Source organism: Bactrocera neohumeralis, chromosome 2, assembly GCF_024586455.1.
Source record: "Bactrocera neohumeralis isolate Rockhampton chromosome 2, APGP_CSIRO_Bneo_wtdbg2-racon-allhic-juicebox.fasta_v2, whole genome shotgun sequence".
Classification (NCBI taxonomy): domain Eukaryota; kingdom Metazoa; phylum Arthropoda; class Insecta; order Diptera; family Tephritidae; genus Bactrocera; species Bactrocera neohumeralis.
Genome location: NC_065919.1, coordinates 60780176 through 60793387, shown reverse-complemented (window position 1 = coordinate 60793387; position 13212 = coordinate 60780176). Strand labels below are relative to the sequence as shown.

At 38.8% G+C, this 13212-nt stretch overlaps 1 protein-coding gene across 1 annotated transcript in view; it reads right to left on the bottom strand.

Annotated features, from left to right (window-relative positions):
• Positions 1-146: 146 nt before the first annotated feature.
• LOC126752620 (tubulin beta chain) overlaps positions 147-13212 on the bottom strand; it is a 112459-nt gene continuing 99393 nt past the window's right edge. The window contains exons 5-7 of the mRNA XM_050463561.1: positions 12683-12947; positions 845-1167; positions 147-447 (exon numbers count right to left, since the gene is read on the bottom strand). Coding sequence (XP_050319518.1) covers positions 355-447; positions 845-1167; positions 12683-12947 — 681 coding nt within the window. The 3' untranslated portion in view covers positions 147-354. The remainder of the gene's footprint in view (positions 448-844; positions 1168-12682; positions 12948-13212) is intronic.

Genomic DNA, 13212 nt, shown 5'->3' with positions numbered 1-13212 from the left:
ATTTTTTTTGTGAAATACTTTACGGCTTGACCTCATAAAGATATGTAAGTAATAAGTGTACTATCCGAAACCATCAGCTTTTACTATTTCTCCAACTAGTTGGAGGGTTAAGAAAATCACCAAATTGCAGGAAGTAAAAAACAATATTATTTTTGGTTTGTACAAAATATTTGCAACTTTAGTTTTATTTGTTTTTTATACTAAATGTTTTATGCTTAACAAAACATTACATGCAAATTACATTGTAAAGTGAACAACAGCAAAATTAATTATTGTTCTGAAAACATTACAGTTGGGCGAAACGTCGATCAACTACACACCATTTGATTTCGACATTTTCCACGTAGCTGGTCATTAGAGGCCACCATTTTGTATGGCATTATCTTCGTACGCCTCGTGCTCGGCCTGTTCGTCGTCGAATTCAACATCATCCTCGACGCTGGCCTCCTATGGAGTGAAATGAAATGGAAAGAAAAACAAAAAATGAATAACGATTCGACAATATTCCAAAATGATCCAATCTACCTCAAACTGCTATAACTATCAAAACATTACTAACAACAACTCAAGCAAGCATTGGTAGCAGGAATCAGCAACGGTTTTTAATTAAAAGCAATCGATTCCCGTTGCCGCTTATGCCACGTTGTTCATACAACACATACATACAAACAAATGAGCGCTTTTACAAACATAAACAACATGCAGGAGTAGCCAACATGCCTATCCATTTCCATTTCCACCAACCACAATCAACATCATGCATTCAGCAACACACATAATCAACAACGAATACTTGAATGGTCGGTCGGTCGGTCGGTCGCTGGCAAATGCACAAATTTCTTACCTGATACTGTTGATATTCGGAAATCAAATCGTTCATATTCGATTCGGCTTCGGTGAATTCCATTTCGTCCATGCCCTCGCCGGTGTACCAATGCAGGAACGCCTTACGCCGGAACATGGCCGTAAATTGCTCGGATATACGCTTGAAGATCTCCTGTATGGCTGTGGTGTTGCCAATGAATGTGGCGGACATTTTGAGGCCACGCGGTGGTATATCGCAAACAGCTACCTTAACATTATTTGGTATCCATTCGACGAAGTAGCTGCTGTTCTTGCTTTGTACGTTGTACATTTGCATGTCGACCTCCTTCATCGACATTGGTCCTGCGAAATGAAATGAAATGAACGCAATTCGAAGAGTTAGTAGTGGTAAGTGACTAAGAATTTCGTAAATTTTCTATTCAAACAGAAATGCTTTAGGGGTACTTATAATTGCTCGGAAAATTGAAAACCGAGTTTAGAAACCGTTGATTAAACTTCATAGTGGAGTTTAAATGAAAGATTTGCATATATCTTCTAGGTTATGGCAAGGAAATATATGCTTCGGGTTTGCATTGAAGAAGGTCTGTAAAATGTTTACTTAAGCGTAAGGAATCAGGTTTGCAGAGTAATATTTTGGGTTTAACTAGGTCGAGTTCAAAAAAAAATAATGTGGACCTATTTAGTGAATCTCATGAGTTTGTGCACGTTTGCCTTAGGACTGGCACACTATTGTTGTTGTAGTCCATACAATTTTTCTCAATGATGGAAGGAAGACGAATTTGAAATCCATCTAATAACATTTTCACGACAGTCACATCATGTTAACCAGTGAAGTCAGCTACGTTAGGTAATTAGGCTGATATTAGTGAACTAAGTAATGATCACACTTGGACAGTTAGAAACGCCGGTCCGTTTTTGTGCCTAGTACTAAGTATATGTAGATCAAAATGGCTGTCACATATCGGCAATGCGCGTTGTTGAGGCGGCAAAATCCATTCCATCCAATACGTCTTGTCCGTTGAAGGTATGACTACCGAAAGTTTGACAGTGGAGAAGAAAAATGTTAGCGATAGATGTTTCCAGCTCATATTCCTTCAGCTGCAGAGAATTTGCATCCTTCAAAACCTTTAACATGAGTACCAATAGGACATTGTTCAGATATAACTTTCACCATTGTGGCGAGATGAACCTTACTTGCTCTTAGTAATACTTTAAACCTCTTAAGTTCTTCTACGGACCATAAGGATCTCGCTTTGGCGAAAATGTTGCGTATCAACGCTTATTGAACTCATACGAGGTCTACAGATTTAATAGTAGAATACAAGAGTCCGGTGCAGCATAGACTCGATCTCAGTTTGATGATTGAGGTAAGGATGCAATATCTTGTAAGCAGAATAGATAGGCGACTCCCCTTCAATTTGCTGCTGGAGAAAATAATTAGAGCTGCAGAACTTATTCGAACAAGTACAATCTCTTATAAGAGTGTACAGCTGCTGGCGTATGCCGCTGATATTGATATCATCTATTGATATCGTCTATTTAGGAACCAGTATAAACACTACCTACTTTGTCAATCTGGAAATCCAACGCAGAATAACTCTTGCCAACAGGTGCTACTTCGGACTGAGTAGGCAATTGAGAAGTAAATTCCTCTCTCGACGAACAAAGACCAAACTCTATAAGTCACTCATTATTCTCGTCCTGCTATATGGTGCAGAGACTTGGACGACGACAACAACTGATGATTCGACGTTGCAAGTTTTCGAGAGAAGGTTCTGTGAAAGATTTACGGTCCTTTGCGCATTGGCCACGGCAAATATCGCATTAGATGGAAAGATGAGCTGTATGAGATATACGACGACATTGACAAGTATTCGACGCAGTTCCCGGCGGGGGAAGACCTCCACTCCGTTGGAAGGACCAGGTGGAGAAGGACCTGGCCTCGCTTGGACTGGCGCACTGTTGTTAACGCGGCTATAATCGCGTAAGCGGTGTCTATGCCAGTAAAGAAGAAGAGGAGAATAGTTCTAGATTTATTTCCAACCACAGATTTTTAACCCAAAAACTTTTAAAAGCTATTTGGAAAGTGTTTTATGCGATCATAACAACAACATTTTCAGTCATATTTTGACACTTGAAAAGGTCATTAGGTAGCAAACCTTTCGTGGTATGCTGACATAAAAATTGCTAAACAACTTAATGTAATGCGAAAATATATAGCCTCTACAAGTCTGTACCTAATGTACGTTATATGTATGTATGTCTTAAGGATTTAATTGGTCAAAATGAAGACTTTATCTTTGCTAAACAGCAAAAATACAAAGATGATGGAGAAAAGCCTTTAATAAAGTTCTGCTAGTCTAAAGCCATAGTACTCGATCGAGAAGGACTTTGGTAAAGTGTATGCTTATAAGACTTAGAAGAGAGTTCAAACTCGGTACGAAAGTATGCCATATAATGGGTTGTCAAAAAAGTCTTGCGGTATTTTTTTTCATTTTTTTTTTTTTTTATTGAAATTGAAATTAATTTTTGATGACTCATGCCCAGCTCTTCACCGATGCTACGGCTGCTACTGTGCCGGTCTCTTTCGACCAATTCAGCGATTTTATCGCAATTTTCGACGACAGGCCTTCCGGAGCATGGCGCATCTTCGACCACCTCTACACCAGAACGAAAACGTTGAAACCATCGTTGTGCGGTGGAAATGGAAACTGTATCGTGTCCATAAACTGCACAAATTTTATTGGCGGCTTGAGATGCATTTTTGCCTTTATCGTAGTAGTACTGTAAAATATGTCGTATTTTCTCTTTATTTTGCTCCATGTTTGCGACGCTATAACTCACGAACGACTTAACACGTGTTAGCGCGTGAAATGAGCTTTCCAAAAAGGTATAGCATGACCCGATGCGACGAATAAAACTAGAACTTCGCGCTTTCAGCGCCAACTAGCGAAATACCGCAAGACTTTTTTGACAACCTAATATTTACTTAGTCCGGTAATCATCTTGTTTTTCTTTTCCGCTAACCTACTTCTTTTAGAACTTTATCAATCTAAATTAATTAGTTGGCTCTGTTTGGCTCCCTACAACATCACAGCATGTTTTATGGACAATACGCAAAATGGTCACATCAAACTAGTCGCCTTGCTCTAGCGTCGTTGGGTTCGTGGTGGCTCTCTCTCTCTCGAAACTACCAGGATAATCGTCATTCATGCACTGCTAGTTGACATTGGCTCGCATTTGCTTATCTGTTGCACTTGCTTTGCTGTGGGAAATATAGTTTTCGTCCCGAGAACTTTGTGGTTATAATTTTTATACTCTTGCAACATGTTGCCATAACGTATAATACTGTGTTCATCTAATGGTTGTTCGTATCACCTAAAACTAAGCGAGATAGATATGAAATCCGGGTGACTGTCTGTCTGTCCGTGCGTGCAAGCTGTAACTTGAGGAAAATTAAGATATCTTAATGAAGATTACACTTGTTCTTTGGCAAAAAAAATACGAGTTCGTAGATGGGCCTAACCATTGTCACGCCCACAAAATGGCGTTAAAAGAAAACCTATGAAGTGCCATAACTAAGCACTAAAATAAAATATAGAACTGTAATTTGGTACAGAGGATTGCAGTAGCAAGGGGCACCTGTGGTTTTTTTTTTAAAGGGGCGTGGCGCATTCTAATTTATTGTACATATCTCTCTAAGGTAAAATCAGTTATGTCGGGATCCGCCCAATTGATTTCAACCAAATTCAATTCGTGATATTCTTATGTTACAGTGCGAAAATGGGCAAAATCGAACTCAAACCACGCCCACTTCCCATATAACTATTAGGTCTAGAACTTTGCTTCCGCCGTTTTTTTTGTAAATTTAAGGCTTTATTGTATAGAAACGGTCCAAAAGTGTTTTCACTTATTCCCTCAAAAAGCAGTGCTTAATTAACATTTTTTTTGTAAACTAACACAAGTTGCTTTACAAAAATTCTATACTTTTTTAATACCTAATAGAAATCATATAGATGGTAGTAGTAGAGTAATAGTATTATCTATGTATGCGTCAGCCTCAGTAAAGCGTGGACGAGTCCTCAGCCGCACTTTTCTTGGAATTAAAAAAGAAAAGCAAAATTTCCCGCAAATATCGAGAATTCGGCTCAAAAAGTGACAATTCAGTTGAGAATAAGTTTGGGATGCAAACAGATCTCTACAAATATTTTGTTGGGTTAATGTTGACACAAATGTCCAAGATCGATATAAAACGATTTTATCGATTTAATCGACCAGTGCTTGAACCTAGAGACATAACTTCATAATAACTTTTAAATATCATCTGATTCTTTCCTTTTCATTGTACAAATAAAAGAAGTAATTGATATAACGGAATGAAACTTTATGCCAATAATTCCTTTAAAGTAAAAATCTTCAAATCCACCGGAAATGTGGATTCCAGTAACTAAAGATTTTCGAAATTCCGGGTGCCTTTATACCGCATATACATTTATCGGCCAATATATGAGTTATTCCAATGAAAATGAGATACCGTGTTTTACTTAAATAGTGTAGCGTTGTGGCTAAAATGAAAAAAATCGGGCAAAATGTGACCGAGCTCCCATATAACATATAGTATAACATTCGGGTGACTTTTCAGGAATGTTAGTAGTATTAAGTATTGGCAAATATAGAAAAACTTCTACCAACTTCACCAATTTCATAATTTATTGGTGTGCTGAGTAGAGCGAACAATGTACTATGGGAGGCAGTGTAAACCTCACTTGTTAAGGATTTTGGCCAGTATATATAAGTATTTATACCTAAACTTGTTGAAGCAGAAGTTAAGAGCTGTAAACAGTTTTATCTGTTTCGTTCTTTTTTAAACACTGCTTACATACTTTCCGAACCAGTTTTATGTATGTGGCTCCTAATGACAGATTCTAATATACATACATACTATGTAAGTATGTACATGTGCCAGAAATGAATAAGACTAAAACTTGAGACCTAAAAACCAGGCAAATGTCAAAGCAAAGGCAGCGGAGAAAATCTACAAATAATAAAAAGTAATATATTATATAATACAACGGTATCCCTAATTCCCCAAATATGAAATGTTAAACTGTTGCTAATGTCAGCTTTTACGCTGCCATTTCCGTAGCGCCGAAAAAGCAAAACAAAAAAGAAATAAGAAAACCCACAACCAACAATCTGCCGCTTCATTGCATTTTATTTGTGTACTTTCTACGCCGGCTTCTGCGTAATTCCTCCGGGATCGCGTTTAATGGCTTGCCAGCGTGCGATTTGTCTACGCTTAGCCTCACTGACTCGGCAACTTGCTCACCTTTGGAAACCTAATGCCACCTCTTCGCTCCCTTCTCTTTTTGAGAGTTTGGCTGCCAACATCCTTACCTGGGCTCATCTAGGCTAAGCTCTAGTCAGTTGGTCTTAACGTTTGTAAAATTTTCCTAGCGCGTGGAAAAAGAAACTGTCGCTTTGCGTGGCGCAAATCTCCGAAGCCAACTGAAATGCTTGTTTGTTGCTATTTCATTTTTATTTTCCACACATATTTTGATTAATTATTTTGCTGCGTCTTAACCAGATCTGCTGCAACTTTACAGTCGTGTTGTTTTTATGGTCACATACATACTAAATACAGGTGCTGTAGCTTACGAATCGTAGCAAATGAATTCCCTATGAGTTTTTGAATAATACAAATTCCATTTATAGTCTGTTTGCATACTTCTCCTTTGATTATTCTCTCTGCTGTGTGTTTTGACAATAATTTACTTCGGCGAAGTTTGCTTTAGTTACTCTCAAAGGAATAGCTCAATGCAGGTTTGCTTTTTTAACGGTTGACTGTTTGAATATTTCACAACGTTCGTAAACATTTAAATATTTCTTTATACAAATCGGAAATTTGTGTGATTTTTCATGGGCTCAAATGCAGTGCTAAACTTCTTCCGAAGATAATTCTTGGGAGCTATATGGTTTTTTATGATAAAAGTGTTTAATCTTTGTACATTTGTTTACTCGCGTTTATGTAGGTAAAAAAAATCTTTAGCAAGGTACTGTTATTCAAAATAATACAACAGTGTAGGCATCGGTCTTCTTCTTCTTAGCTCGCGTAGAGATCGTCGGTTATAGCCGAGTTAACAGTCGTCAGTTGTTTCTTCTTTTCCCTATTTAGCCTCAATTCGGGATACCAAATGCAGCTAGGTTCTTTTCCACCTGCTCTCTCCAACGGAGTGGAGATCTTGCTCTTCCTTAGGTTCCACTGGTGGGTACTGAATCGAAAACGTTTAAAGCTGGAGTGTTCTTTTCCATCCGGAGAACATGATTTAGCCAGCGCAGCCGCTGTCTCTTAATTCGCTGAACTATGTCGGTGCCGCCGTATATATCCTACAGCTCATCGTTCCAACGACTGCGGTTCTCGACGTTGACAATACACAAAGCACCATACATCTTTCGCAGAACCTTTCTCTCGAACACTCCTAAGGTCGATTCATCAGATGATGTCATTGCCCATGCGCCTGCACCATAAAGCAGAACGGAAATGTTGAGGGACATTGTGGAGTTTGGTCTTTGTTCGTTGAGAGAGGACTTTACTCTTCAATGGTCTACTCAGTCCAAAATGGACACCTGTTGCTAAGAGTGCTCGGTTTATTAGGGGTAAAAGTCGCCTCTGTGAAGATATCGTAGAGGAATCAGGATTTTGGTTGTGGTTACCTTTCTACATAAATTTTAGGTTTCAACGATCTCGGTGGCATTTAAATGTTATTGTAGCTGTCATTCCAGTTTCTTTTCAGCAGACTTTATTTCGTATATTTTACAGTATTTTGTATTTATATCACTGCCAATATAACTGTAAAGTCAAAAGCGACTGAGAATTGTCATATCAGCTTTCTGCCGGAGACTGTATTGAATAAGACTAATCAGACCACGTTTCTCTGCCATATGCACTACTTCGGTCCTACATTTAAATCCAGTTAGCGATTGTTTACACCGGAGCTTTCTTAAAAAAATAATTTTGAGGTATCATTGGATCACGGATATTATTGTTTAAAATGTATTAAATATCTGTCTAAAGATCAGCGCGCCTTATTTGTTATATATATGTATGTCCGAATATCGACTATTATTGCAGTTTCAAAGTCAACTGAAGTCGTGTAGTTACCAATCACTTTACTCTGCTTGCTCATCGAAGTGCTGAAGGCAAAAGCGTGACATAGCAGATAGTAAAGAGTTGGGCTTCATCTCCCGCTGCGTCAAATTTTCGGTCAGCTTAATGGCCCAACAGAGTCGGTACATGCCGCTGCGGCCATTTGCCCGAAATCAATTGAAACTGAACATTGGAATGACGAACAGAAAACACTATTTATCGCAGGTTTGGAAATTGTGGCTTCTTACCTATTCTATTTTATATCACTAATTAATTGCCATATACTCGACGAGCCTCTCCTCCCTCTACTCATTTAATCTTTTTCACTCTAAGGTCGGATCCTTTCAAAACAGGCTCATTCCCGAACCTTCCGCTCGAAAATTTTGATTAAAACCCTAACCCTTTATAAACTCGTCTGCTTTGGAAATTGCTCAGCTGACGATCAACGCAAAATATGCTCCTTGGTACGCAACATTAACTTCTCGCCTAAATCCCACGCGGTTGCTTGTTAATTAATTTCGTCAATTCGTTTACTTGTTTTCCCCTGAAATACACAATTTTGCCACATTAATCCGCCGCTCCGCTTAATTCGGCGGACAACAATAACAACAACAAAGGAGGATTACAAAACGCCAGTACACGCACGTGCGACACCTTTTTAACGGCACATTATTAATTATTTCATTTCCACTTTTACTTAATTTTTTATTTTCGGAATTAGTCTTTCGACCCGTTGGAATGAGAGGCATATGCTTGTTAGCACGGTAGTTCGGCGCAAGTCGCACTCTTTAACACCGAAATTTCATTGAAAAAAAAATAAGAATAAAACACAAACAACGTGCGTGGCGTGGCGTGGTGGATGGGCGGGGAGCCGTAAGTTTGCTAAAAATTTTCAAATTCATTAATCATTTTTAGTGCGGCCCAAAAGTAGGCTTTGCCTTTTTGGCTGCTTTGTTGGGCTGTCAACGGCGAAACGTGACTGTGGGAGCAAACGCAGAAAGCGACTATTATTTATACTTTCCTTAAATATATATGCCTTAGTATGAGGTATGTGTGTTGTTGTACACTCAAAGAAGACTAAGTGCTAAATGGAATGACAAAGTGGCGAAGTTTCCGTTTGCCTTATTATTATTACATTGCCTATTTTTCGGCTGCCAGACGAGGTGGCTTTGAAAAAACAGAAAAAATAACAAAAAACACCAAATAAATAAACGAGGTGTTAATGTGTTGTTGTTAAAAAACTATTTTTCTCTTTTTTTACGTCAACGACGAGTTTTTGTATTCGAAATGCCTTTATTGTTTTCAAGTTTGTATTATCTATTGTGGCAAACCGCATTCTGTTGCGCATGGAAATGGCACATGTTGACAACCACAACAAAGTGTGGCGTGGCGTCGAGTTGAAAAGTCATAGGCCCGAGAGCGAAAAAGGGTAAGTAATCGGGAGACAAAAAACAAAATGAATAGACGAGTGTTTTTTTACTTATCTTTTGTTTACTTGAGTGTTTGAAAGGACAACCAAGACTAACCGCACTACAGACGCCAATTTTTTGCACTAACCAATGGTCAATCGAAGGGCGAAGAGTATATTGGGGCTAGGAAGCAAACACACGCCACAAATCAGCCATGTAAAAAGAGCGAAAGTTGAAATAAAATGAAAATGGTTTACGGACCTTTGACAAATGGCCAGCTAAACACGCTAATCAGCTGCTGGTGGTGCAGGCATGAACAACAAGTTTGGCGCAACAGGCGTTTGGCAGATAGTGGAAAGCATTTTTCATCCAATACAAAAGCAATATGCTCCAAGAAAGTGTGCTGACGAATTAGTAGGAATACTAGCAGCAGATTTTAATCAGCAAAAGCGCGCAGCGACCCGCAGCTAGTAAACGTAAGCTGAGTGCTAAGCTATCTACGCGTCAAGGGAGTATTATACAAATATTGGGTGTCATGGCGCGCGCATTTGCCAGACGCATACCGTTAATTAATCATTCGCAATGAATTGCATAAATACGCGTGGCATTAAGGCATCGCTTTAGCGACTGACACGAGGATAAGCCAATGTCAGTGTAAAGGACTTGCACAACTCATCAAGCAATGGCAAGCGAAGGTATTAAATAAATGTTGAAGAAAATGCATATATATATTATTTACCTATAGATTGTGACAAAAAAGTAACCGGAAATTGTAAATAAAACTCAAAATATTTATTTTGTCGCACTCAAAGTAATCCACACCGGTTGTAATACACTTATGCCAACGATTTTTTCAGTAATGAAAACGATTTTCATAAGCACTTTTTGGGTTGGTCTTCAGTTCCGTCAGCGAATTTTGTCTTATCTCTTCGATCGAGTGAAAGCGTGTTCCTCGGAGCGGTAATTTCAGTTTGGGGAACAAAAAAAAAAAAAACAAAAACAAAACAGACGGAGCCAAATTTGGTGGATACTGTGGTTGATCGATGGTATTCATTGCGTTCTTGGCTTTAAATTCGGTCAGAATCGTGGCTCGATGCGAGAAAAATTCAGCTTTATCGGTACGAGTCGAGTATGAACGGGTTTCATATCCAAAATATCCAACAAATTTGTTTGCCCGGACTCCCGAGAGATATCGAGTTCTCTTGCCATCCCTCTAACACCAGTATGATGATTTTCAAGCACCATAGCCTGCAATTTTTTAATATTTTCACCTGCTGAAATGGTCGAAGGTCTTCCAGAACGAGATATATCTTCTCGAGCGTCTTTGTATGCTTTGTACCACTCGTTGACTTGTGATTTTGATAAAACTGTATCACCGTAAGCCTTTTTCGACATTTACAACGATTCCACATACGACATTTGGTTAGAAATACAAAATTTCAGTCAAATTCTTTGTTTGATATTTTTATGCATTTTAAAAATCGCAAGGCACTACTGAGGTTTATCGACTTAAGCAGCTGCTGTAAACAAACTGGTTGACAGATCGCGATTTTTGAAATATCATTTGTCCGGGGAATTTAATTACCATTTCCCGGTACTTTTTTTCACAATGTACATATATGTATGAGTTTCTTTGCCTTCTAAATAAATGGATCATGGTGTAACCTGTGCAGTTGAATTAAACACGAATTTTGTTTACGCTTCAATTCTCGCGAGGCTGAGTAAAATAAAATTTGTATAAAAGTGTATAAGTCGGGCACACAAGAGAGAGAGAGAGAGAGAGAGAGAGAGAGAGAGAGAAGGAAGGCAAGACAGAGTTATGACGACAAAAGTTTTAAGTTTTACCTAGAAACAAACAATTAAACCTCACGGTTGGAATTTAATCATTTTCGAGCTGGCAGTTGAAACACAGGGCCAAGGGATAGATCACGTTGGCTCAGATAAGATCTCTCTGGTTATCTTGCCAAATGAAAAATTAAAATTGAAAGGGGGAAAGGTGGGATGAGGATTCTTCTAACGGGATCGGGTCTTCTGTTATCTCTCCATCAACTCTATCGTCAGACTATCAGACCACTGAAGCACAGGTGTCTGCTGCGAAGAGCAGTTTCCTTTAAAGTCTACTCAATCTAATAGTAGAGCTCGCTGACAGTGCAATCAAGATTTGTCGTGATTTGTGAAGGACCTGACCTCTTTACTAATAGCATCAAGCTACTTTGTTATGCGACTTGTTTGGTTGTCAGGCAAAGTGAATTTTCTGGAAACTGCAAGTCTGATGAGCTTGCTAAAGAGAGCACTCTACTGTTATTTCATCAGATTTGCAATGAGTCAGTATTCCGCCGTAAAGTAAAACATAAGAGTTCCTGTAAACTACTTGCTCTTAGCAAGGCTCATCTCGCCGCTCTTTTAGGAATTTGACTGGACAAAGTCCAACATGCTCGCATGCGGCGAAGTTGCATGTCTCGTAAGAAACATATCGCCAAAGTTGTAAGAAAACATGTTAACTTCGGTTGCACTGAAGCTATAACATCCTTCATAAATATATAAGAGGCTTTTCAGGAACTTGATTCCGATCGCTTAGTTTGTCTTGCAGCTATATGCTATATTGATCCGATCTGCACAATTTCAGGAAACCACCCACACCAAATTTCGATAGGATATCTCGTATAGTAGTCCGATATCGGCGGTTCCTACATATAAGCTGCTTCTTGGGGAGAAAATAACGGTTGAATACCTTTAGATCGATATCTCAAATACTGAAGGACTAGTTCGCATATATACAAACAGATGGATAGACGGAATGGCTAAATCGGTTCAGGTCGTCACGCTGACCATTAAATTATATATTTTATAGTGCCTCAGACGTTCCTTTCTAAATGTTACAAACATCGTGGCAAACTTAATATGCCTTGTTCAGGGTATAAACGGAAGTGGTCTTACTTAGACACTTTCTTTTCAACTATCCAATTTTTGGTAGAGTGAGGTTGAAACATCTCGGTACACATACTTTCGGCGATCCAGCAGAAGTTTTTGGGTTTGATATTAGCCGCCATAACTGATTTATGGTATACCTAAAAGCGCTTCGTCGATTTAGTATATGAGTATGACCATTCATGTTTAGGAGTATTGGAAATCATAAAGGACATACAGCTATATAAAATATACATTATATATTTACTGAAGTTTTCCTTTTGACCAACTGTGTTATCCTTTGCCAAACATAGAGCTTGGCTAAAAAAGCTTTATCATCTACATAAATACATAAAAAGTAAGCAAAGAAATATCTCTTTTCCACATCACTTACCTCTGAAGATGCATGCCACTGTTAGATAGCGTCCGTGACGGGGATCGCACGCTGTCATCATATTCCTGGCGTCGAACATTTGCTGAGTCAGTTCGGAGACAGTCAAAGCACGATACTGTTGCGAACCCTTGGCGGTGAGTGGCGCAAAGCCCGGCATGAAGAAGTGCAAACGCGGGAACGGCACCATATTCACGGCCAATTTGCGCAGATCAGCATTCAGTTGGCCGGGGAAACGCAGGCAGGTTGTCACGCCGGACATTGTGACCTATTTGTTGCGATGTAATTTTTACGAGGAAGGCGAAAAGAAATAACGGTGATTTTAATTAATTAAATAGTTGAGTTAGATGGTGACTAGCACGTATCATTAGGCAGGTGTTAAGTACAACAAGGCGGCGCACAAAGGGTTTGTTAGGTGAATAAAGTGGAGATATTTAGTGATTGTTATTTTGAAAGAACTGAGTATATATTTGAAGCATAATATAGAAGCTTTCAAAGGGAATTTTTAGTGTTTTTTATATCAATAACTAATA